Source organism: Poecilia mexicana, unplaced genomic scaffold, assembly GCF_051168715.1.
Source record: "Poecilia mexicana isolate PSO_F unplaced genomic scaffold, ASM5116871v1 scaffold_12, whole genome shotgun sequence".
In the NCBI taxonomy this organism is placed as follows: domain Eukaryota; kingdom Metazoa; phylum Chordata; class Actinopteri; order Cyprinodontiformes; family Poeciliidae; genus Poecilia; species Poecilia mexicana.
In genome coordinates, this window is record NW_028263381.1 from 23,546,551 (window position 1) to 23,573,734 (window position 27,184).

General features: G+C 38.9%; 1 protein-coding gene and 1 long non-coding RNA gene across 3 annotated transcripts in view; one reads left to right on the forward strand and one right to left on the reverse strand.

Annotated features, from left to right (window-relative positions):
* LOC106920571 (voltage-dependent N-type calcium channel subunit alpha-1B-like) overlaps window positions 1-27,184 on the reverse strand; it is an 85,758-nt gene that overhangs the window by 46,627 nt on the left and 11,947 nt on the right. The window contains exons 5-16 of the mRNA XM_088011375.1: window positions 24,005-24,108; window positions 23,575-23,690; window positions 23,410-23,499; window positions 20,687-20,776; window positions 14,659-14,880; window positions 14,468-14,580; window positions 13,580-13,692; window positions 12,886-13,017; window positions 7,760-7,832; window positions 7,468-7,585; window positions 6,064-6,131; window positions 5,860-5,966 (exon numbers count right to left, since the gene is read on the reverse strand). Coding sequence (XP_087867501.1) covers window positions 5,860-5,966; window positions 6,064-6,131; window positions 7,468-7,585; window positions 7,760-7,832; window positions 12,886-13,017; window positions 13,580-13,692; window positions 14,468-14,580; window positions 14,659-14,880; window positions 20,687-20,776; window positions 23,410-23,499; window positions 23,575-23,690; window positions 24,005-24,108 — 1,346 coding nt within the window. The remainder of the gene's footprint in view (window positions 1-5,859; window positions 5,967-6,063; window positions 6,132-7,467; window positions 7,586-7,759; window positions 7,833-12,885; window positions 13,018-13,579; window positions 13,693-14,467; window positions 14,581-14,658; window positions 14,881-20,686; window positions 20,777-23,409; window positions 23,500-23,574; window positions 23,691-24,004; window positions 24,109-27,184) is intronic.
* Window positions 17,330-18,862, forward strand: LOC148156172 (uncharacterized). Of its 2 annotated transcripts, XR_015764913.1 has the most exons (3): window positions 17,330-17,464; window positions 17,811-17,923; window positions 18,564-18,862. It is a non-coding gene; the product is annotated as an uncharacterized LOC148156172 (long non-coding RNA). The 2 variants fall into 2 exon arrangements; XR_015764912.1 differs by lacking the exon at window positions 17,330-17,464 and having other exon boundaries at window positions 17,475-17,923.

Below are 27,184 nucleotides of genomic sequence, written 5' to 3' on the forward strand. Positions count from 1 at the left end.
AAAGACCTGCTGTGTGAACGCAGCCTAATGGTCTGATATATGGATCCCAGTGAGTTCCAGCTGAATAACAGAAAAACAGTAAATCTGTCACCTTGGTTTATAATCTCACTTCCAGTTTAGTAAAATGTCCTCAGGTCGGATTTTACTGATGTTCTTGATGCAAGTGGTAAAAACTAAGTCCATCCCATAATACTGTAGCTGATTAACTTGATGGTCCTGTGTTTGGTATCATTGACCCATTCATGACCCAGTTTGAGACAAACCTCTGCTGTTGGACAGTCTAAAATCTGACTCTGGAATATTTTACATTTCCCATAAAAGACGTCCAGTTTCCACAATGTGCCTCTTTTTTAACTGCTGAAAAATAAAAAACGATGTGGAGAGAAAACTGGATAAAACAGGAGAGGTCATGGCCAGTTTGGCAACATTTTAGATATTTAGCGCAAAACTAATCAATAATTATCGATATTGACTGATATGAAACGTATCGTGATACGTTGTTCAGCCTTACTGTTCTTTTGTGAAGAGTCTTATGAGACTCTTAGGCTGCTTTATGGTTTTTTCTTTTCACTGTTGAGTCAGTTCTGTCATGGTTTATTTGTGCAGGATGTTCCTGTTTGTTGTGGTGTACCCCAGGGATCCATGTTGGGTCCCATGTTGTTTTGGAAGGAACCTCCAGGATCCATTTTCAGTAAGCCGTGTAACAGGAGTTACAAGGCGGCCTGATAAAACTCCTGCTTATGATTGTATCTGCTGAGGATAAATTAATGACATGCATTCGATGAGCAGCACGTCTGCTGCTTTCACCCCTACATGTAATGGAAGAAATAAGGTTGTGCTTAATTTTTAACAACATTCATTGGAGAGATATTTCATGTAAAAGATCTGTTACATGATGTTTGATGAGAAAAATAAACAATTTGCATACATGCATTTTTCCTCCAAGAAAACAAGAGGGAAGAAAAATCAGATGATTTAAACTATGTTAGCAGTCCAGACTGTCTGTAAGGCATGACTGTACATGGAACCGTTGACTATATGGTCACCTGTATTTCAAGATATGTCGAGTGGGGGAGCAGTAGACTGTATAACTCCTAAAAGACACACAGACAGAGAAAAGACAGGAACCAGACGGACAGGTCAAACACACACAGACAGGGAGCTTCGGTACGGCTGCACTGGACAACGACACTGACAGGACTGGAGCGGTCATTTATAAGAAATAACACATAAAACTATAGGAGAACCTGTACAAATATTTTTTATTTTATAAACAAAATTAAGCCTTTTTTACAGATTTATGTCAATAATTAGAATAAGGCTGGATGACAAACCAATAACAATATATAATGTGTCTAATATTCAGTATTCAATCTATGGAATATAGCATTTTGGGAAGATGTGTGCAGAGGAAAGACTTTTGCTAAACAAAGTTGCTGGAATCAACTGACTCACTCGCTCTTTGGTTGCCTAGCAACGACCTGCTGGGTGAGAAGCAGTTTCAAGTCCCCCCCCCCAACTCTGGTTACCTAGCAACGGTGTTCTGAGTAACTGACGCAGCAACAGTTTCAAGTTTCCCCCCCAACTCTGGTTACCTAGCAACGGCATTCTGAGTAACTGACGCAGCAACAGTTTCAAGGTTCCCCCAACTCTGGTTACCTAGCAACGGCGTTCTGAGTAACTGACTTAGCAACAGTTTCAAGGTTACCCCAACTCTGGTTACCTAGCAACGGCATTCTGAGTAACTGACGCAGCAACAGTTTCAAGGTTCCCCCAACTCTGGTTACCTAGCAACGGCGTTCTGAGTAACTGACGCAGCAACAGTTTCAAGTTTCCCCCAACTCTGGTTACCTAGCAACGGCGTTCTGAGTAACTGACGCAGCAACAGTTTCAAGTTTCCCCCGACTCTGGTTACCTAGCAACGGCATTCTGAGTAACTGACGCAGCAACAGTTTCAAGTTTCCCCACTGCGCCTCATAGAAGCTTAGAAATAAAAAATAACGTCATGAAAAGAAAACTGGATAAAACAGGAAAGATCATGGCAGCAGAAATTTAAAACAAAAAACTAATTGATAATTATCAATATCGACTGTTATGAAACACTTATAGTGAAATGTTTGTCAGCCATATTGTACAGCCATAATTTGGAAGATTAACAAATAGCTTCTTTCAGGAATTCAAGAGTAATTTATTACTTTTACAGAGTGAGAATTATTTCAAATAATTATGATAATTGTGGATTATAGTTAATGAAAACCCCAAAATTTACTTTCTGTTTCCTTTGGTACTTTTGCAGTGATTGTGAAGGGCATAACAAACCATTTCTTTAATAAAAATCCTTTCTGATTTTCTCAGAAACTGGATTCTAGATTTTTATGAGCTATGTCATATACAATTTAAACTTTTTGAAATGAAGTATTTGAGCAAATAATGGTTTTCCAATGCTCCACTGTGACCAACAAAGAGCAGATTACCGATATCAGAGCGGCTTCTTGGTTACTTTATCCCACCATCATGTCACGGCAAACACACTGGAAATGTCAAACTACTTTTGCTGACAGCAACACTGGGAAATGAAGCTTTTATAAACAAATTACTGGGATCAGAGCGCACAGAGCAGAGGACTTACTGGAGACACCAACAACGATGAGCTGCAGAAACACTAGTTACTGTCACTTTACACTCCAAGCCCACCTCTTTATGTAATGAACTAAACACAACATTTTGTTCCTTCTAGCGAGATTAAAGTTAGTTTTTGAAAGTCTAAAACAGCAGAGAACAAGTAGGAGAGGGAAAGATTCATTTTAAGAACAGGATAAAGTGTCGATGGTAAAATGGGAGGAATTAAGCGATGGAGAGAGAATAAAGGACAATAGGAAGGAAAGAAAGGAAGGAGCAGAAAATTGAGAGAGCGATAACTCACAGTGACTGAATGCTGGTGACGGACGACCTGCGAGAGAGTGCATCTCGATTTTGCTTTACAAAACTGTACATGCAGAACAAAAACAAAAGGAAAAGAATGAGACGAGAGATGTGGACGGGACAGGTGGACGGTGTGTTGGCCTGTCGGTGCCGTCCACCTGTCCCTCCACTCCATGATTCACACAGTTTCTATGAAGCTGCTCTGAAAACACAACCTGAGCCAAACCCGGAACGACTCGACAAAAAACAAAAACCATCCAGGAGTTTCATTCCAGAGAAGGAAGATTTCAAAACGGGCAAACGGCTTTGAATCTTTTTGCTTTGCTACTAAAACTAAACATTCATCTGGAGCTTCTGGTATAACAAAAATATTAGGACCATCATAGGTAGAAATAAAACAAAAAAACAAACCTGGAACTTACTTCGTGAGTAATCTCAGACGTTTTCTAAAATAAAAAAAGTTTGAACGGACAAAAATCTTGAGCTTTTGGAAATAGGATTAGCACCATAGTAAAGCTAACTGCTACATGGCATTATTGTTAGCACTCCAGTTGAGCTAGCTGCACCAAGATGTTCGGATAAGCACTGTACCAAAGCCAACTGCTACATGAAATTATTGTTAGCATTCTAGTACAGCTAGCTGCAGCAAGAAGCTAGGTTAAGCACTGAAGTAAAGCTAACTGCAACAAGACGTTAATGTTAGGAGCTAATTGTAGCAGCACCAAAGCTAACTGCTACATGACATCATTGTTAGCACGCCAGTTGAGCTAGCTGCAGCAAGAAGCTAGGTTAAGCACTGAAGTAAAGCTAACTGCAACAAGACATTAATGTTAGGAGCTAATTGTAGCAGCACCAAAGCTAACTGCTACATGACATCATTGTTAGCACGCCAGTTGAGCTAGCTGCAGCAAGAAGTTATGATAAACACTGTAGCATAGCTAACTGCTATATGATGTTATGACTGAGTACAAAAAGGATTAGCCATGTAGCAAAGCTAAATGTTACAGGAAGTTATTATTAGCACTCATGAACAGATAGTTGGCAGCTTAATCTAGGATTAGCATCCCCGATGCCAAATTCAGAATATTTGCACCACATTATGGTATCAACATTTCCAAAAACTCCTGGATTAAAACTTTACTGCAGTGTGAGATGGAAAAGGATTTGGGAATGAAACCCTGAGTTTTTATCAACAGGAATCAAACAAAATCTGTGCAGTTCAAACAAACCAAAACCACAAGCCTTTTAGCATAGCGGTCAACAACCAAAGGAAATATTTCTGACATGCAGAAACCAAACGCACAACATCACACAACAACAAAGGAGAACGACTGGGAAGCCAAACATCTGGAGATGTTCAGCACTGATCAGCTGCCGGGTCTAAATGACGTCATTCACAGTGGGGAGAACAGCAATTAAGGAGCAAAGATGATCAATTAGTCACATGAGTAAACGGCTCATAATAATAATAATAATAATAATAATAATAATAATAATAATAATAATAATAATAATATAAAAGCTGGGGAAAGATTAAAACTGAAAATTAGCGAATCCAATATTATGGAGCCCATCCTGACCTTTAACCTTTCTGCTTGTTTTTATGTGATCAGGTTAGATGACATGAGGCAAGTTGGCTCCTATTTTTACCGTAGCTTCACTATTAAGTGAGCAAATTCTCCTAGTAGGCAGTTAATCTTTACAGGCTCTGGGGGCCAATTGGGCCCTACGAACGATTCTGGGAGGCTCTTAGTCAAGAACAACCAGAAACTGGTTTCAGGTTGTTACTGCAGCGTATCAGGAACAATATGCATGGAAAAAAATGAGGAGTGAATTTCTGCCTAAAAAAACTTCATTTCAGAAATGTCCAAGAGAAACAAGAACATTTCTGAGTCAGAAAAATCAAACATTTGTTATACAACTCAGAAATGTTGAGACTACTCAGAAATTTTCTAGAAAAAATGAAAATAATAAAGAAAATGAAATTTTGAGACTGAGCACAAACATTTTTGAGAAAAAGAATTGAGAAATTTCAGTTTGAAAAGTTGAACATTTACTAGAAAAAACTGAAAATTTGAGATTGAGCTAAAAAAATTCATAGAAAAAGGATTAAAATTTCTGAGTTTCAACGTAGAACTGCCAGAAAAAATAACATAAAATTTGAGATTAGTGTCAGATTTATTTTAGAATGAAAACGTTAAAAAATTGGGAGAACTTTAAAAAGTAAAAAAAAGAAATTTAACTTTTGAAACTATTCTTTGACATTTTGAAGAGTTATTTCAAACTCAGATAATATTTTTCCAAGAAATTTTCTGAAATTAATAAAAAAAAGTTTATGGCAGACATGTACTTCCATATAACAATATGCCGTTGTACAAAATCCACTGAGGAAACTTTGTGGACATTTTTTCTCTGTTCCTTCGGAAGCGACATAAATCTGAAGTTTTTATTTTGTCATTTTCATGGAAATATTAAAAGTTTGATGTGATTTTGTCTCACAAAACTCACTATAGCTTTATTAATATACTGTAATAACATTTGCAATATTATTTATCTGCAAAACAAATTTCATCCTGAGATTTTTGTGCATATTTCGCATCTTAAAGCAAACAGTGGAATATCTGTAGAACTGGGAGCAACAAATAGGAGTGAAAAAAAAAATCCTTTTTCACTGGTTTTTAGTAAAATGTTAATTAAGCTCAGCAGCAAAACAAACAATTAGCCGAAAGCTGTTAGTAGAAACCCAGTGCTTCCTTAATTGCAGATAAAGTTGGAGAAGACAACAGCCAGAGCAAAACGGGGAGAAGATGAGGAGAAATGCAACAAACAAAAACTCGTTTCTGAGTCGGAGAGGGGAAAACATCCAGAGAGAGAAATATAGAGAAACAAACATATTTCCCTCCATTTTGGGAGCAAACAGAGCGAGAAGAAACTTACGCAGCGATGGAAATGTTGGCGGCTGACATCGGGCTGACTTCTTTTACTTCCAGAGCTTTCTGCAGAGCGAGCTTCTTATTGGCTGCTTCCTCCTGCTCCTCTTCATCCTGCCAGCCCAGAGCCCAGGTTTCATGTCTCAGCTGAATATCATGAGGAAAATATAAACCACTTCCTGTTGGTCTGGGTGATTTTTGAGCAGCCCACCTTCGTCAGCTCTTGGGCGTTGGCGAGGTTATCAACAGCGATGGCCAAGAAGACGTTCAGCAGAGTGTCTGAAGCACAACTTTCAGGAAAAATATACACATAGTGGCAAAATATTAAAAGAAAATCTCTTTATTTCCACTAACCGTAATAATGGACAACTTAATCTGCATTTATTAGATTTGACAGACAATAGGAGTTACAGCTGAATGACAAATTCAGAAAGTTGGTGTGAAATCAGTGATTATTTGATACAAATGTGACAAAATTGCATTTTCATGACTCCTACACGATGCTTCTGCCAGTAATATTGCATGTGGAGTATGATATGTATTCACAATATGAGAAATAAACCAATCTGTGTGAGAAGTTACTACAACCGTCAGTTTTAGCCTTGCAAACAGCATCAGGACTCCAGCACTCTGCGCAAAATTTATCAGTTTTAATGACTGTAGGACAAGTGAATTAGAAATATTATTTTCTTCCTCATTCTGCATATGGCAAACCTTCTTCATCTCTTTTAACACAAATCGAAAGCTTTGCTTTTTGAATTTGAACTGCTTTCTTCAGTCTAACCTACTATGTGCAACTTGGAGGCGTGCGCGCTTCTTTTGAGATCAATCTCAGAAATTTCCTAGAAAAAAAACAAGAACATTTCTGGATTTGAAAAGTCAAAAATTTGCAATAAAAACTTTATTTTCTAGAAAATATCATTTTAGAGTTTGAAAAGTTGAAAATTTGCTAGAAAAAAAATAATTTAAATTTTTTTTTTAAATTATTCTCAGGAATTCTCCAGAAAGTACTTGAAAATTCCTGAATTTGAAAATTCCTGAATTTGAAAAGTCAAACATTTACAATAAAAACTTTATTTTCTAGAAAATATAATTTTAGAGTTTGAAAAGTTTAAAATATGCCAGAAAAAACCCACTAACTTTTGATATTAATCTCAGACATTTTAGGAAAAAAGAACTTGGAAAAATATGAGTTAGGAAAATCAAAAATGTTTGACTTTTGAGACTCGGAGCCTTTTAGGTTGAAATATGCTGTTCGATTAATCTGGGTTATGTAATATTCATGTTAGTCGCAATTGTTGACATTTACATCTCTTGTAGCATGTTAAGATATTAACATACATTGGGAATCAATATAGTTGAATTTACACTGTAGCTCTTTTGCATTAGCTTAGCATTACATTAGTCTAATGCTAAAGTAGAAGCAAACGCCACCATGTTGGTACGTAGCACAGAAATGTTGCTAAGTATGCTTTAGCATTAGCTTATACCAACCTAATGTTTATGATTAATGCTTGAGTGTTAGCACAGCTATCAGCTAACTTTTCAGCTATTTTTGCCTCATATTTGTTTTGCTCTCCCTTCATAAGTTCTGCTGTTGCACCGAAGAGGATACAGTTTCCAAAGAGCGTGAGGACGATGAAGTAGATGGAGGAGAACATCCCACGTTTAACGCCGCCATGAGACTCGATGCCGTGGTACATGACGGCGTTCCAGTCCTCGCCAGTCAGGATCTGAGGAAAACGCAGGCTGTGGATTAAATCATCACTTCACAGAGCAAAGGGGGATGAGCACAGGCTAATTGAAGGATTATCACAGAGCTCATCTGGGGACAAAAGAGATTATTTTGAGCTAATTTGAATTCAGATAAAGAGCTTTGTTTGGCCAGTTTTCTGTGGTTATTTTACCTGGAACACAGTGAGGATGGCTGCTGGGAAGGTATCAAAGTTTGTTGTTGGTGTCTCATCTTCAAAGTTAAACCTGGAAAATCAGAAACGCTTCATTAAAAACAAAATCACAAAGCTAAAAAACCAAACAAAAAACATAAATATGTAGTTTTTCTGTGTCTGTGGGATATAAAACTTCTTCAGGTCTTCAGAAACAAAACTTTAAAATGTTTTCCAAACATTTTTGTTGCTTAAACAATTAAAAACTAATCAGTTTTAAAAGAATAATATGAAAAAGCCAATAAAATTATAATTATTGTGCTTGTTGCTTTGCACAGGTTTTTCTTCCTTCCACTTAATTTTTTTTCTGTATGTAGTGCAACTGGTGACTTTTCTAAATGTTAATGGCGCCCTTGAAGCCATGGCCTCCCGGGTGGAGAGCCATACTGTCCATATTAGGAACCACTAATGGTTCTATATGAAAAATCTTTGTTTTATTGGAGTTTTGTATCATTTTAATTTTCTGAGTTATTGTGTTTTGACTCTTAGCTGAAATTGTCAATGTTAGCAAAAATAAAAGCTTGAAATGATGTTTGGTGAAGCAAATTTAATTGCAAAAAAAAAATCTCTTCAGTTATGTTTAAAAAATATATACGAAATATTTAGTTAGTTAGCTAAAGATTTCTGTCCAAGCAAAATATTTTGCTTGGAAAATGAATATTTATCTTGGATATGAATATTTAGACAACTAAATAGTTTACAAACCAAATATTTAGCTATGAAGTAAACTAAATATTTAGCTTGAAAATTTTATATTTAAATGACAAACATTTAGTTGGTGACTGAATATTTAGTTTGACATTTATAAATGTGTGAATAAAAAGGTGAAACACTGAGAAATAAAACCAATTTCTTCTCTTTATGTCAGGTTAAATAAACCCAAATATTGCTGCTCATTTTTTACAGTGTAACTTTAGTTTCTTGAAATTACTTCCAACACGGTTTTAACATTATTCCACATATAGTTATTTTTTTAAGTGCAGCAGAGGACTAAACTCATTTAAGATAAAATAAAGTGTTTAAAGTCCTGGTGGGTTTTCACAGCGATGGATTAAACATTCTCCTTCTCGGTTGCATCCCTCCATCGCCTTTCCGTTTATTCCCACCTCCCCTCCATTCCTCCCGTTCTTCTTCTTCTTCTCTTCGGGGATTAGCAGCGCCGAGCGGCGAGCGCCTTGCTCTGTTTATCCTGATAATGGGGATTGGGAGCGCGACCACGGAGACTCCATTACCTCCACCCGGGGAACCGGAGTCACACGACGCTCAGTTTGTTCCCAGCAGCTTCATCTAATCCCGAACACAACGGCAGCAGGTTCTTATTTTTTATCGTGAACCAACCGGAGGAGGCGGCTTAAAGCCGAGCGGTTCTGGATTTACAGGAGGAGGACGGACGCAGAGCGAGAGTCTGATGATTCGGACCAGCAGTGGTTCTGTAGAGCAGCTGGGAGGAAAAACGGTTCTTTAGGTTCCACTGAATGCTGAGCAAGTTTAACATCATAGAGATATTTGATTTATAGATATTACATTTTAGATATTTGATTTATAGATATTTGATTTATAGATATTTGATTTACAGATATTTGATTTATAGATATTTGATTTATAGATATTTGATTTACAGATATTTGATTTATAGATATTTGATTTATAGATATTTTCATATTGGTTGAATCAATGAAACCCAGGAGACAAAATGAGAAAAATACAGACTCCATCCACCCACCCACCCACCCATCCATCCATCCATCCATCCATCCATCCATCCATCCATCCATCCATCCATCCATCCATCCATCCATCCATCCTGTTACTGGTTTGCAACCAGTGGATGTTTCATCTGCTGCCCAGTCAACTCTGAACTCCGACAAGCTCCAGCTTACTGGACATTCAGACCCTCCAACCGGCAACAACGTCACTTACATCTGCTTTATTTTCGATTTTGATACTGAATCTAAGGGTTGCAGTCATGTGATTAGCATGACAACAAAACATTTGGCATTTTTCCAAAGGTTTGGAAGGACTGATCACCACAGATCAACATCTTTTCTTTTTTATCCTTTTAACTAAATGCCAAATCTTTAAGGTGCCAAACGCCGAAATGTCAAACTGAAAGCAATCCAACTGAAACTCAGAGTAAACAGTTTGAGCGCAGCAGTCTGTGAATTATCTCTGGCTGTAAACATAAGAACAGCAAGTCTGCTGAGAACCACCGAGTCAGAGCAAATCGACAAAGACGCTCTGAAGCTGGAATCAGAAAAACAAATCGTTGCTTCAGACATTTTCTTCCTCTCCAAACGCAGCTCGTGTCCACGGCGTCTCAGCAGGGAAACGGCTCTCTGCTGCTCATTTTCAATTCTCACCATTTAGCCCAGAGAGAGCAGAAACATTCGGAAGAAAAAGGTTGTGTTTCCCTTTGTTACACCACAGCTGACAGAGAACAGACTATTTTTAGGTAACTCACAAGATGACTCATGATCTTTGCTCAGGAACATTAAAAAAACAACACAAGATGCTACTTTACACGCTGAACAGGAGTTCAGTCCAGAGAAAGACGAGGACATAATTGATTAGAGGAAGTGTGTTCAGCCCGATACGCTCGGCTAACTACACACATCTCGTTGGTGTCAGACTCATCTCACACATGTCCATCAGCAGACAGCCAAGTAACGCTAATGATGTCGCAGAATTAAGCCGGGAACCATGGCAACGGCCTGCTGTCCCAAAGCGCAACGACGCGCGGGGCCGACAGTCACTGGGAGAAAATACGACCAACAACAAGATGGCAGCTGGAGCTTCAGACTTCAGAGGCAAAATATTATTATTATTTAGTTTCCCTTTGGGATCAATAAAGGATTATTGATTTTGAATACATAGTTCCCATGTGATGTCACATTCCTGGAGCTTTGTGACTGACGGCCATCTTGGTAGGCAGTTGCTATGACAACAATAAAAAGATGGCGTGGATCACTTTCGTATTTAATTTCCCTTTCAAGAAAAATTCAAAAAATATATTTTTGAATTTCAATTGAATTTGAAAATAAAAGACCTGGGAGAGATTTTTTTTGCTAAAGTCTTGAGACTTGACTGATCTAATGTTAGCAGCAGATTTTACTTTATGTAATGGAGAGTGAAAGGATGTTGGTACAGACATTTTATTGTGAAAGGACGCAAATTATTTTTACTCAGTGATGTTGTTGGATGGTAAAGGCTACGCTAACTGTAGCTTCGTAATAATGACCATATGAATGTTATTCCAACCGAACCTTAAATGGATCATTTCAGAACGAAATAAACATAAATTACATACGACATTCTCTCGATGTCGAAGCTAGCTTGCACTGCAAGCACTCCTTTAGCATCCATAATGTCGGTTATTATGAGCATACAAACCCGCTCTTCATAAAATCCAGAATTCTCAAATTTGACGAGCTTGTAGAATTTAAAATGGCTCAGTTTATGTTCAAAGTATCTAAAAAGTTGTTACCTGAGCACATACAGAGCACGTTTTCTGAAAGAGAAGGGGGGTATAACTTAAGGGGTCACTCAAACTTCAAGATCCGCAATTTTAGAACAACAAGAAAAAGCTTCTGTATTTCAATTAAAGGTGTAAAGTTATGGAACAAGTTACATGAAGATTTAAAACAAAGCAATAGTTTAACACAATTCAAAAGAAAGTACAAAGAGGTAATTTTCAATAGATACACATATGGGTGACAGAAAGCAATAAGGTGTGTATTGCAGATAACTTGGTGTAAGGGTTTAGAAAGACAAACCAGCATAAAATGGGAAAATGTATAGGTAAATATTAGTAACTGTTACTTCTGACTGCCACTTTGATTTTGATTTTTTTAATGACAGTAGGACTCTAAAGTTTCAAGTGTCTAGGGGGTAGGAGTTTATAAGTTCTCACTTCTTCCTACCCCATTTTGAGCATGATATGTTAACTGAAACAAAAAAATCTGTATTTTCTCTTCTTTCTTATGCACTCCTTGTTACTGTGCACTATTTTATTTTTATATTTGTATCATGTTCGAATAAAATTTCATTTCATTTCATAAAATTTCATTTCATTAGCTGGAAATATCAAAATAAAAGCACTTCCTGTCCCATTCAATCAGAAGTTAGTTTTATCCAGTTTTCTCTTCATGTTGTTTTTTACTTTTAAGCGGTTTTGAGGCGCAGTGGGGGAAACTTCAAACTGCGTCACTTACTCAGCAGGTCGTTGCTAGGCAACCAACGTTGGGGGGAACTTGAAACTGCTTCTTACGCTGCAGGCTGTTGCTGGGCAACCAAAGAGCGAGTGAGTCAGTAGATTCCACCAACCTAGCTTAGCTAGAAAGTCTTTCCTTTGCCTACATCTCCCAGAATGCCGTGCGGTTTAATTTATAGACTACTGAATATTTTCAGATGCATTATCTATCTATTGATGTTGATCGCATGTCTATTGCGATATATTAATTTGTCATCCAGCTCTAGACTCAAAACAACAATATTATCGTTTATCGCCATAGCTAGTGGGATATTTTATCATTTAGCAAAATCTGACAGCACAGTTAGCCAGTAAAAACCAAACTGTTTCCAGGAAAAGTCGGGATGACTGATCCTCAAACGGCTGCATAAAGTCTCACTGTGAAGCTGCTCCATGAATGACAACATTTCACCACCACAATGTCCCAGCAGTGATGTGGGCTGCGATACAAAAGGTTTGTGTGTAAATTGATTCAGAACGTGGGCCAGATGCCAGGCCTTTGATTATGCACAGCCAGCTCTGGGATCAGGAGGTGTTCCTGTCATTAGACGACACGGCGCTCCTGCTGGGGCTGATATTCAAAGGGCTCTGGTTGGAGCTGCTGCTCAGTCAGCTACCCGCTGCGCCGACATGCTTGTCACCGCCGCCGCCGCAGCAGTAGCAGCAGTAGCAGCAGCAGCAGCAGCAGCAGCAGCAGCAGCAGCAGCAGCAGCAGCAGCAGCAGCAGCAGCAGCGGTCCAGGGATCACAAGCAGAAGGACGGGAGAGGATCCTGGTGGAGTCGCTGGGGGTTTGTGTGTACGGTGGAGCAACAGAGACATTTTGGAAATATCACTCACTGTCCGCCGAAGAGCTGCATGCCGAGCAAAGCGAAGACCACGATGAAGAGGAAGAGGAGGAAGAGCAGGCTGATGATGGACTTCATGGAGTTGAGAAGGGAAACGACGAGATTCCTCAACGAGTTCCAGTATCTGAGAGCAGAAAGAAAAGCATTGAACAAAAGGTTGGATAGAGCGTCACTAATTCAACATGTTTTTTACTTAGAACAAACATCATTAAGCAGTTTTCCATCATTATTTTTAACACAATCCTTTGGTAAGCTAGCTGTTTGAGCTGATGCCACGGCAAATAAATGGTGGTTTACATGCAGTCCCTGGCGGACCAGTAGGGGCCGCCAGCAGTACGAGGACCACAGTTTGAGAAACACAGATTTAAAGTGACAGAGACCCTAAAACATTTCAAAACTGGCAGAACTGATCAGACTAAAATCTCATTATCTTGATTTTGGGTAGAAAATGTCCATAGGCCGATCCCAACCTCTTCAAGGAAGCATCATCGGTCACTTTTAATGTCCCATCAATACAGATTCTCTTTCTTTTTGAAGAGAGACAATGTAGGACACCCAGAGTTTGAAGCAATCCAAACATGCTCTGGAGGCCTAGCAGGCCATCAGCTGCCAAGTGCATAAGAAGCCAAATGTTTGTTTGCTGAACAGAAGTCGACCTGACAGCAGCTTTCCTGAAACAAACTCACTTGGTGACTTTGAAAATCCGGAGGAGTCTCAAGGCCCGAAGCACGCTGATCCCAAACGATGCTCCTGGTTTTATCATGTCCCAGATGACCTCAAAAATGCTTCCCACGATCACCTGGACACATCGGAGGAGCAGATGCTTTTAGATCTGATGACGAGAATTAACCAACTGCAAGAAAACGAGTCACATGTGTTCAGAAAACTCAGTGCAACTTCCTAAAGCTTAACCTGGTGGCTGTTTTATTCCTGAACATCCTTTTGTTTGTTTTTTAGGTTGTTTTCACACCTGATAGTCTGGTAGATTTGGTTCAATTGGGGATCAAATCTGCAACATTTGTTACATTTTCTGTTTAAAACTAAACTAAGTGAAAAAGCTGTTCTCCTCCTCGCCTGTGGGGGCGCTGCACAAACAACCACTGAAGTAAACAACATACAAAACCTCTGAATAAGACATTGAGCACAACTTCCTGCTTCACAAAATATAAACAAAAATGGAGTAGCGTCAGATTTTAGCGGTTGTATGATTCTGCTGGTAAACGATCAGGAGACGTTTCTCATGCTAGCGCTAGTTAGCATCCTTGTTTTGGCTGTGTTTACCCAGAATGCACTGCACTGTAGTTCTCTTGAGGTTAACAGATGCATTCGAACCGCAGCAGAGTTCAGTTCAAGAGGTTTTGTAGGTGGACCAGAGTTAAACTTTTTGGTTTCATATGAGCAGGTTGGCATTTAATCAGCTGATCGGATTCTTCCTGCTGTTTTTCACAGCTACGTATCAAAGCATCAATCCTGATCATGAATGAGGCTTCATATCAGTTTGGCCAGACTAACTGGAACAAGCTGTTAAAATCGTTAAAAGAATGAAGGAAGCCATTTTGATTCGTGCCACTTACCCCAAAGTCAAAGCAGTTGAAGGACGAGTGGAAGTAGTTTCTGGCTCCGAGGCCGTACATCTTCAAGGTCATCTCCGTCAGGAACAGACCCAGAAACACCAGCTCTGCTGTGTCTGGTTGTAAATGAAACTTTTCATTAACGGGATGGTGGACGCCTGGCTTTCATCAGCCTGGCTGTGGTGATCACTCACAGAGCGCCCTGGTCAGCCAGTCCGGCTGGTCGTAGTGGACGATGGCCACGCACAGCGTGTTGAGGCCCACCAGGCACAGAACGATCCAGTAGAAGCTCTGGGCTTTCACCATCCGCCGGATGAAGAACCGGAAGCGCTTCTCTTTGCGCCGGAAGTAGGATGAGCTGTCCATCTTCCCGCCGCTTTTCACGCTGGCCCGACCGAACGGGGAGCCGGGGGGAACTGAAACGATCCAAAAACACGACAAATAAAATACATTTTCATTCCAACTTCAACTCGACAAACTGAATTTTATTCAAGTCAAGTTCTCGTCTCTGACAGTTTCATCTTAAACAGGAAACAATTGTTTGTTTTAGGAGGTAAAACTGGAGCAGTCGACTAATACACTGCAAAAACACAAAATCTTACCAAGTATATCTCTTTAGCTTCAAGCGCTAATGTCTGTTCACTTGAAAACAGACAAAAATAACTGATGAGTAACTTTTCAGCGAGAGACAGGACCCAGATAGCACATGATGTTAAATCAACGTTGAAAAATAGTTAGAATCGTTGATTTTTGGTTGAAGTCGACAAATGACGGTGGATCAACCATCAAACAACCATCCAATCAAACCGTTGAAACTGTGACATTGAATCAACGTTGTTTTGTGGTTGAAATCTGATCACTGAAATGCCGAAGTCTGATTAATGGTTGATTTTTGGTTGAAGACGACAAATGACGGTGGATCAACCATCAAACAACCATCCACCTCTAGCCAAGTAACCGATGTTGAAACTGTGTCATTGAATCAATGTTGTTTTGTGGTTGAAATCTAATGACTGAAATGCTGATGTCTGATCAACATCTGATCAATACTGAATCAATGTCAGATGTATTGCCGCACCCCTTCCCCTCCTCTCCTCCTCATCAGCGCTCTGGGTCAGAGCATTTTATTACTGAGCGGGGGTTATCACATTTAAATTAACCACTGCAGAGGAGAGTCGGTGGTGATTCCTTTCTGTACATTTTCTTACTTGTTCATAACAATTCTCACTGACTGTGTGTGTGATATATTGACACAAAAACATCTACAACTTACTAAAAGGAGTGGAGCGGTCCACCCCCACCGTTTACATGAGTGGGATGTCCCAAACACACAGCTGCTTTGCTGTTGGCTTGTTGGAAAATATGTTAATTCAACGTTGAATTATCATCACAAAGGTTGCATGTTTGGTTGAGGTCGACAACTGATGGTGGATCAACTATAAAACAACCATTCAATTCTAGCCAATTAACTAATGTTGAAACTGTGTCATTGAATCAATGTTGTTTTGTGGTTGACATCAAATAAATGAAATGCCAACGTCGAATCCAGTGTGTTTCACCACTGGTCCTCCAGGCCCTACAAGTTTTAGGCATTTCCCTAATTCAACACACATGATATTAATTGACGTCTGATTAACGGGGTTTTGCTGAACTGAAACAACGCAGGTCAGTTTGATTGACGTCAAGGTTTGGGGAAGAACTACCCAGATAGCACACGATGTTAATTTAATGTTGAATTATGATCATAAAGGTTGCATGTATGGTTCAGGTCAACGACAGAAGCTGGATCAACCATCAAACAACCATTCAATTCTAGCCAATTAACATTCATTCCAGTGTTTTTCAGCACCGGCACCAGGCACACTGCCCTGCAAGTTTTAGCCATTTCCCTAATTCAGCACACATGATTTTAATTAACATTTGATTAACAAGGTTTTGCTGAACTGAAAGCATGCAGGTCAGTTTGCCTTGAGGATAAGGTTTGGGGAAAAACTAGTAATCAAAGTGTTCAGGTGTTTTTTGCACCCCTCACCACCGCCTGCCATTCAAACGCCCAACCCCCTTCCCTCCACCCGCCACCCCCACTCATGTAAATGGTGGGGGTGGACCGCTCCACTCCTTGTAGTAAGTTGTAGATGTTTTTGTGTCAATATATCACACACAAATGGTCAGTAGGACTTTTTTATGAAAAAGAAAGAAAATGTACAGAAATGAATCTTCACCCACTATCCTTTACAGAGGTTAATTTAGAATGTAATACCCCCCACTCACTAATAAAATGCTCTGACCCAGAGCTCTGATGAGGAGGAGAGGAGGGGAAGGGGTGTGGCAAAAGAGCTGACATTGATTCAACATTGATTCAACATTGATCAGTCGTTGATCAGACATTAGCATTTCATTCATTAGATTTCAACCACAAAACAACATTGACTCAATGACAGTTTCAACATTGGTTACTTGGCTGGAGGTGGATGGTTGTTTGATGGTTGATCAACCGTCAGTTGTTGACCTCAACCAAAAATCAACCATTCTAACTATAATTCAACGTTTATTTACCGTTGTGTGCAATCTGGGCAGTTTGTTGCAGCCCTCATCACCTCCTCATCTCCCCCTACTCCCTCCCAAGCCTCCCCCACCCAGCCGCTCCTCCCAACCTTCTCCTCTTTACCCCCTCTCATCCCTTCTTCCCTCCCCCTCCTTGAGCTCTGGGTCAGAACATTTTATTACTAGGTGGGGGTTAATCATGTTTCAAATTAAGCACTACATGTTGAGAACAGTGGGTTGTGATTCCTTTCTGTACATTTTCTTACTTGTCTGTAAATAGCATTACTGACTGTGCATAATGTGTTGACACAAAAACATCTACAAGTCTGTACTAGGAGTTGTACAGTCCACCTCCCCAATTTTACACTTGTGGTTTGTCCCAACCAAAAAGCCACTTTGCTGCTGGCTTGTTTGCTACCGGCTTCTGAATTGAATTCTCCGCTGAGCACTTTTATGGTAAGTTTTTCAATATTACTTTGATCTTAAATGTGTTTATTGAAAAATAAGGGCATTGTTTTGTGCCCATAGTAATCCTGGTTATTTTGGGGCAAAACGGATATTTTTAATAATTGAGGTGATGTCTCCTTTTGTATTATTTTCATCCTACCCACCACTCCAGGCCTAAGTATGAAATCCTGCGAGATTTTGTGGGATTTGAGTTTTTAAAATAGGGCGGGGCCTATTGTTTGGTCTGGGAGAACATGTGGTGGACAAGGAAGTGTAAGGCTGGCTGGTCCAGGTAGGCTTTAAATTGTTGTGATAGTAATCACTTGTTTTTAACTTTTTATTATGATATGCTTAGGGTCGTGCTTAAATGAGCCTCTGTACCAGAACAGCTGAGTTGGATGATTACATGACCATCTGCAGCCATCAAGAAGTGCAGAAGGTTGTTAATCATCCACAGATTCAATCCAGGTGAGGCAGAAGGGAAACATTTAACATGTAAGGCAGGTGAAACACTGAACTAAACCTGCTAATGACTGATTCAGTCTGTTGATCCTTGGATTGGTAACTGGTTAAATTGAACTGGACTATTGTTACTTGTGTGGGATCTTTATTAGCATATAGACACTTTTTAAGGAATTTAATCAACTTATTTGGAAATATTTGTAGTTGGAAGATTGAACCAGCTATTTGATGGAAGTTTATTCTGTATAAATTATAGATATTTTTTCCAACTACACTATAAATCACCTTTTGTTCGATTTATTTGTCTCTGGTGTGTTAAATAAACCTGATCCTCCCTGAGTTTTATTGTTAGGTTTTCTGATAAACAGCCCTTTATTTTAAATATTGATTTAATATCAATATCATAAATCCTACACTATACTGCAGCTTGATGGGTAAATGCAGTTGTATATGTAAACATTAAGATAAATATCAATGAAAGATTAAGATATTAATTTAACAGTGAGTGTACATGGGGAACTATATGGTTTGTATTTGTTCTCAGACCTGTAACCAGTACAGTGTTTAATCTTTCATTGTGTTTCAGAACTTTTCAAATGTTTATCATATTTCTAACTGGCACCTTCCTCACTTTTATTTTTTTCAGCTGTTGCTCTGCAGTTTGACCGAAAGCTGACTCTTGAGGACTGCAGCAAAATTGTCAAGAAGTGGCTTCATTATGCGCCAGAATGAGAGGAAGACATCACAAGGAATCAAAGTGACGCCAACCAGAGTCAAACTGGGGTTACCACAACTTGTACTGTTTCCCTACTTCATACAGTACAAAGCTTAACCTCATGGACTCTGTTCTTCTGTGGACAACATACTGTTGTTTTGACAGTCAAAAAGGAATCAAATATGTTTAAAGATCTGTCCCTCTTTTCTTAAATAAAATGTTAAATCAAACCCATGTTGTCATTTATAAACTTTTGTACACAGTTTACGCATCATCTGCCAATAATACAGTGTTTAACACCAGTGAAGAAACTTTTAGTGGCATGTTATGATGTAGACCTATCAGACGTAAAATGTACATAAATCCTTAGCTTTCATTCAATATAAAAACAACCCAAATCTGCATGTACATCCACAGTCAAATGAGTGTTGAATCAACATTGATTCAATGTAGAATTAACACAAATCTGCATGCAGATCCACGTTCAGCTGATGGTTGAATGAACGTTGATTCCTAACTGATTCAATGTAGAATCAACACAGATATGCATGCAGATCCATAGTCAAATGAGTGTTGAATCAACATTGATTCAATGTAGAATCAACACAAATATGCATGCAGATCCACGTTCAGATGATGGTTGAATCACCATTGATTCCTAACTTATTCAATGTAGAATCAACACAAATCTGCATGCAGATCCACAGTCAAATGAGTGTTGAATCAACATTGATTCAATGTAGAATCAACACAAATATGCATGCAGATCCACAGTCAAATGAGTGTTGAATCAACATTGATTCAAGGTAGAATCAACACAAATCTGCATGCAGATCCACGTTCAGATGATGGTTGAATCACCATTGATTCCTAACTTATTCAATGTAGAATCAACACAAATCTGCATGCAGATCCACAGTCAAATGAGTGTTGAATCAACATTGATTCAATGTAGAATCAACCGAAATCCGGATGCAGATCCACGTTCAGATGATGGTTGACTCAACATTGATATAATGTAGAATCAACATTGATTCATAACTGATTCAATGTACTATCAACACAAATATGCATACAAGTTGACATACAGATGATGGTTGAATCAACATTGATATAATGTCAGTTATGGTTGAAACCCCAACGTTGATTCAACATACAAGTCACCGACCACTTTCAATGTTGTTTCAATGTCAGCGTTCAACGTTGATTCAATGTTTCTGGCTGACATTGATTCAATGTTGTTTCAATCATTCTGTGCTATCTGGGGAGCTTGTTTTGAGAGATTAATTCCTTAATTTTGATTTTAAAAAGTACTACTTCCACTGGCAGATTAGTTCACTTATAACATGGGAAAAATGTTTTGTTACAAATGAAATAATCTACCAGTGGAACTGGAACTGGGTTGCTAGGCGACGGGCTGGGCTTGGCTGGCGTTGCTAGGTAACGATTCTGAAATAATCCGCCAGTGGAATTAAAACTTTTTCTTCAATATTAAGGAATAACTGACTCAAAACAAGATCCTACATCTTGCTGAAAAGTTGCTTATAAGTTTAGTCTCATTTCAAGTGAACTAGGATAAAAATACTTGGTAAGATTTTGAGTTTTTGCAGAGTGTAATCAAACTGGGACTAAACAAATTGGCTTATTAAGGAATTTTGACCAATAAGGTCAATAATCAACAAAGATTTGAAATGTCTTGCAACAGTAGAGTCCTGTTTGGTCACTGAACGAATGGAGAGAGTTACGGTAGTCAGTATCTTCACCTAATAATTAAATATAAATCAATCTTCAAGTCTTATGTCATTTTTTAGCTGTTAAATGTCCAAAAACTGCAAACCAAAGTAGTGAGAACATCCAGTGTCGTCACTACTCAACTTATCAAGCAGGATAAATCCTACAGTTCAGGTTTTTCTGTGAGATTTTTAGCCTCATCTGATAAACGGAGGTCAAAAGGTCAGAGTCTTGTAGAAAACTGGCTGCTTTTCTGTAAAAGGCTGTGAACAGATGGTGTCCTTTGACCTCCAGATGACCCGTTTACAGCAGATGAGCCTTACCAACAGAGGACATGTCAGCAAAGGGATCGTCGCCCTCCTCTGCACCAATCAGATCGTTTTTGCCCTTCTTGATTTTCCCTCGCTTCAGAACTGCAGAAACAGCAAAGAACACAGAGGATGGAAACCAGGAGTTAGAACTCAGTTTGGTTCTGTTAATGAAGGAACTAATGATGAGCCAAAACAATCAGCACAAAATTAACTTTTAAAACAGCTGCTGCAGAGTGGAGAATGTTTAGAGACCAGTAGAAAATATAATCTGTATTCAGGTAAAATAACTTAATTTTGACAGATTTACTAAACAAAACTGTTTGTCAGCAGCTGGTTTTCAGCTACTGATATAAAAAAACTACGGACCACTGCATCGTTAGCATTAGCACTGTGGCATCGTTAGCAGCAACAGGAAGTTAGTGTTAATACTGTGGCACAGGAAGTTAGCATTGTTACTGTGGAATTTTTAGCATCCGCAGGAAGTTAGCAACATGAAGCTAACATTAGTACTGTGGCATCATTAGCAGGAACAAGAAAGTTAGCATTGGTTTGGCTACATTTTACATTAACAGGAAGTTAGCATTGTTACTGTGGCATCATTAGCAGGAACAGGAAACTAGCAAATAAATACAAATTTGTATTTTTGTATTTGCTTCCTGTTTCACTAGCAGAAACAGGAAGTCAGCAGTAGAACTGAATCACTAGCAGCATCAAAAAAAGTTAGCATTAGTACTGCAGCATCGTCAGTAGCAACAGGAAGTTAGCATTAGTACTTCTGCTTGGTTAGCTGTTACAAAAAATTAAATTGCGCCTGCAGCATAGTTAGCTAACAGAAAGTTTGCATAAAGCCAGTTAGTAAACACAGGAAGTGAGGTTTATTCCTCTGCCTTCTGTAGTAAAAGCATCTACTGGTTTTCCCCAAACGTCTCTGGAAATCACTAAATCACCTAATTTGCCTAATTGGTCATCTGCTTGTAACTGTAACGGATGTTGTGGAAGTGATTAGCGGCTACGATTATTTATGTCAGCAGTGACTCATATGCCACCAGTATAACTGTCCTCCTAAATCCCTGAGTCTGACTGACACGTTGCTCCATTACTCACACCTGTTATTTATCTGAAAGAAACCAAACGCATATTTTCTGCACCAACAACATCACAGCCGCATTTCTACAGCCGAGGATTCAGACGTGCTAATCCTCCGTTTGTGACTAATGGAGGACAGAGGAGTGCTGGCTTCTGCCGCTTTGTGTGTGTGGAGTGTGTGTCTGTATTCTGGCAAAAGCATAACAACTGTGTGTGTGTGTGTGTGTGTGTGTGTGTGTGTGTGTGTGTGTGCGTGCGTGCGTGCGTGCGTGCGTGCGTGCGTGCGTGCGTGCGTGCGTGTGTGTGTGTGTGTGTGTGTGTGTGTGCGTGCGTGTGTGTGTGAGAGAGAGAGCGAGCTTGGGAATTCATTTTCACAATCCAATCAGAGTACGGCTGTAAATCTCACATATTAACCCCGATTCCTTCACATCAGGCTGTAAAATTTGAATTTATCAGCAAATTTCAAGTTTACAAAAAAAGTTTGAAAAAAAAAACTAAATTTGTTTTTGTATCATAACATATACATTAATGTTCTCCGTAGCAGGAGATTTTATTGGTAAAATGATTTTCTAAATATTTTTTTCAATCTCAGAAAAACTATTACTCTCATTTGGCAGCCCCTCCAGGAGTTTGCGATTATTATGTTACTTTAGAAATATTTGTGATATTTTTTCTTTATCAAGTCCAAACAAGATAAGAGATTCGACTCAAACATTTGAATCTTTAAAGAACCCACATAGTCACATAGTTAAATATTTTCTACCACAATTATCATAGATTATAATTTTATATCAATTACGGTTGAAACAGAAGCTTAGTAAAAATAAGAAATACTGCCACCTGCAGGTGGGAGTTAGCACCACTTAAACCAAAAGTTTTTTTTTTTTTTTTTTGTTTTTTTTTACATTTCTGCAATAACCTCACAATTATGAAAGAAAAAAATGCTGGAATCTGTTGTTTCCTTGATAGAAAATTTATATAAAAAACTGGAGGAATTAATTTATAGTGCTGTGTAATAATATTCATATAATTTGAACTTCTGCCCAACCAAAAACTTCAATTAGTTTTTTTATGATTTTAGATGATAGACCAACACAAACTGGTGGATAATTGATAATCTGCAGGAAAATTAAGCATATTTTTACATTTCTTTTAATTAATATCTTAATTTTAAGAAGAAAAAAAAAGTGCATAAAAAGGTAAAAAGCAAATATTTTGTAAAAATGTGCAGATTTGAGGCTGAGGAAATATTCAAAATTATGGAAAAACACTAGAGCAGAAAATTAGAAGCACCTTACATAAAAATTAGCATTAGGAACAAGTAGTTTAACTTTCAGTAAGCGTTTAAAACTCTGCAGTTAGCAGCAGAACGCAGCAGAGCATCTCTGCAGAAACACATTTTCCTTTCCAATCCTGAGACGCTTCAACGACCTGCCAAGAAAACTGGGAGAAACGAGAAACCCTGACAGGAAGGTGCTGAGGTTCTGGAGCCGGGTCTTCCACCGACACCCAAACCTGGTTTATTCATGTAATTAGGATGTTTTACTTATGTAAATGTAATATTTGATTCTTCTGCTTTCAATAAACCAAACATGACTGCGTTTTTCTTGCTGGTTTATGCACATTTGAAGCAGATGCTCGGTTTTCACCTGAAAGGTTCTGTTTCCTCTTGTACCAGGCGCCGTCCATCGGGGCCTTCTCCTCAGCAATCTCATCTTCTTCTTCTAGCAACACCTCCTCTGCAGCAGAGCATCGGTGTGTCAGATTCTGCTCTTATTACTGACAGCCTGGTGTTTTGGTTTCTGGTCTCTCACCCGCCTTGCAGATCCACTCCAGGTAGCCGGTGAGCTCCCGCTCGATCTGCTGCTGTCGCCGGAGCTTCAGGAACTCCTGACGCTTCTCCACTCGTTCTCGCTCTTTGGCAAATTCTCTGACAAGAATTTTGTTTTTTAAAAATAGACAGAACAGACTGCATTTAAGAATGAATTACTAGCTTTTTACAAATGAAGATGGGACTGATATGGTTCATTAATCTAAAGCCATTTTTGTTCCTGAACCGCCGATTCAAAGTGACCAGAGGCGCCCTCTGCTGGATGGCGGCCAAACTACAACACTGAAAGACTGTCTAAGCTGGCATTACCACTTAATCAATTGGAACTAATTTTAATCTGATAAACCATTAATCATGAATCGATTCACTTACAGAATAATAAATATAAACATATTCTTTGTAAGTGGACTTACCCTGACAGGACACCAAGCACCAAGTTGAGCATGAAAAAGGAGCCAATGATGATGAGAGGGATGAAGTAGAGCCAGTTCCAGTTGTTTCCCACTGCATCATTAGTCTGAAAACAATTAAAATTTTATATGTAGTCGGTTACAAATGTTATTTATAGGAGTAAAATAATTACACAGACCTATATTCTGCTGCTCGCCCTGTTTTGTCTGAAGAAAAATCTTTCATGATTGTAAAAAGATGGGCAACGTTCCCCATTTAACACAAACTGTCACAGTTTTCCTCCGAACAGCAGCGTCTAACTCTAATTAAAGTTGTTCCTAATAATCCGGCATTTTAAAACAGCATTGCAACACCAGCTGCCGTATTTTTCCCAACGTTTACCAAACTAACAGGTTTTCTGCAGAATCAGAGCTGCTGTTTTCCACAAACATGTCACTGCAGGATTTCTCTCAGCTGGAATTAAAAGTATTTTGAAATTTTTTTATCTAACAAAGAAAACAACGAGTTCACACCACATGAGTTTTAACAGCAAGATGGGGATGGATTTTCATCAGAACATGTAACAGAGGGAGCATTTTATCTATATTTTATCTATATATATTAAAGGTCTCAGTTTGTTCAATAGGTAATTAAATTAGGGAGGCAAATACAAATTTAAGTGAAATACAAATTGAAATAATTTTTTTAATTAAATTTTTGCTCCCTCTGCTGTCCATTAGAACAGACAGGCTAGGATTATCATTGTATAAGCTAGAATTAGCATTAGGCTAGGTTAAAAACTAGCATACATAGGCTTATCATCCATCAGATTGTCACCATTGTTCATGAACATAGATAAGCTAGGATTAGCAATGGATATTAGTGTTAGGCTGGGCTGGGCTAACAACTAGCATGCCTAGGCCAGTCACCAAGTGGTTTGCCTACTTCCTCTGCTATTCATTAGCAAGGATAGACTAACATTAGCCTTGGCTAGGTTAAAAGCTTGTTATCTAAATTGTCTACATAATGCTGTGCATTAGCACAGATAATCTAGCATTAGCATTGGGTGTGTTAGTGTTAGGCTTGGCTAGGCTAACAAATCGCATGCCTAGGCTGGTCACCCATTACATTGCCTAATTCCTCCACTGCTCATTGTAACAGATAAGCTAGTGTTAGCACTAGATAGGCTAACATTTAGCATACTTTGGCTGATCACCTGCAATTTGTACGTTTTTCTTTAAAGAAAATGCTTGACATACAGTACCTGTGAGGCACAGGTATTATATGTCATATGTTTGCACTGCTGTGTTCTTATGACAGCTAACTGTAATTCAGCGTGACATCAAACATAAACATGGTGAAGACTGAGTTTGAGTGGCGTGGACAGAGTCCTGCTAAGCTACAGCAGAGATGCTAATCCAAACCTTCTTGTCCAACATCAGCGTCTGACCTCATGAATGTAAAAAATGTCAGGCAGTCCCATAAAATTATAAGGTAAAAAGCTTTGCAGAATAGCTTAAACAGTCTGGGCAGCAATGGATGGACCACAATCCCTCTGAACCCTGTGGATTAATGGAAACACGTCTTTTATACATCTGCTGTTCTACATGTAGAAATCTACAGAAAAAAGCTGCAAACAAAGCAGGTGCTTAGATAAATGTCACAGAGACCTTCATTAAGGCTATCAAATGAGTTTGCTTTCATTTTTTTGTCTGCTTCAGTTTTATTACAATCAACATGAAGTGGCCTGAAACAGTCCTCCCACTCAGCCATGGTGTGAATAACAAGCAGTTTCCATCTCAACTTTTTCAGGCAACGATCCAGAATTGGTCACATTTTACCCTAAAAGACGTTTTCCTACAGTTTCTCTTCAATTGTCTCAAACAGCCTCAGTTTGTTTCTGCGTTGCAGTCGTGCCTCGGGAAGTAAACGTCCTCCGTGCCTGAAAGCGCTTCGGTGACACTTTGCAGACGCCGATGTCAAAGTAATTGTGATGGGAGGTGCCGACCCGATCGGTGGGCTGCGGTTCTGTATTATGCACCAGAGAATCTGGGATGAGAGAATGAAAATGTGCTGCAGCGAACCCTCCGGCCCCCGCTGTCAGAGCAACAACCACCCACCCGGAAGGACGAACGCCTGGCTTCGTTTCTTTTCAAGCGTTTCATCACTTTCTCATCATCGGCTTGTTTTCTCCTCCATCTTTTAACTTAGAGTCATTCAGTTCGACACTTACATGAATGTCTGTTCTGCTTCCTTCTTCATTAAGCTGAATTCGGGTTATAATTTGACAATTCAGGCAGGTGAAGGTCTGCAAAACATGATGGTGCTAAGCAGCCAATTTAAACCGGAGACCAGAGGGGAAGTTTGTCCTTTCCTCAGACTGGATGACAGATTCAAATCGGAGATCAGGGAAATAACAGGTGTGTCAGAATAAGCAATACATCTATTAATCACACCATGAATTAATATATATATATCTATATCTATAGATATATATATCAAATTTGCTCAATTTGCTCTTTTTCTATCAAAAACTGGATGATAAAAGTCTTCAGTCTGGTGTTTTGGTCTCAACTAGCCCTTTTTAAGAACTTGTTGCTTATAGACACTTAATTCATTTTCTTTGTTGTTTTGTTTTATTTTGGAGATTTAAAATGTCTTCCAGTGCCAGTGTTAAATGTTCACTAGAATTTAAAGTTTGTTGTACTTCCATTATTTTACCACCATCAGTATTTAGCCTTGGATAGGCTCAACAATGGTTTCAAAACAGCAATATTATCGTTTATCGCAATAATTTCTGGGAGAATTAATAGTCCAGAAAAAATTGCTACCAAATGCGACCAACATCCAATCTTTTCACCCATAAAAAATTAAATTCGTGCCTCTTCCATAGGTGGAAGTAAATCTGACATCCGATGGTTTTCAAATCAGTCCAAATGATCGCATTTTATCCGACTTTTACTTCGTTGCTCCCAACAAAATCAATAAGTATTTGCACAATCACTCTCTCTGTTCTTACTCATTTTTTGTACTACTATGTAAAATTGACTTTTTGAGATGATGATAAAGTGAAATCATTTAGTCTCCATGGCAACCATTCAGCGTTACAAAACGCCTAGGTGGACTTAGCCCCGCCTCCTGGGCGCAGCTCCTCCTGATAGGTCACAGAGCAGCCCTCCCCTACTCAGTTCCTTCAGACTAGC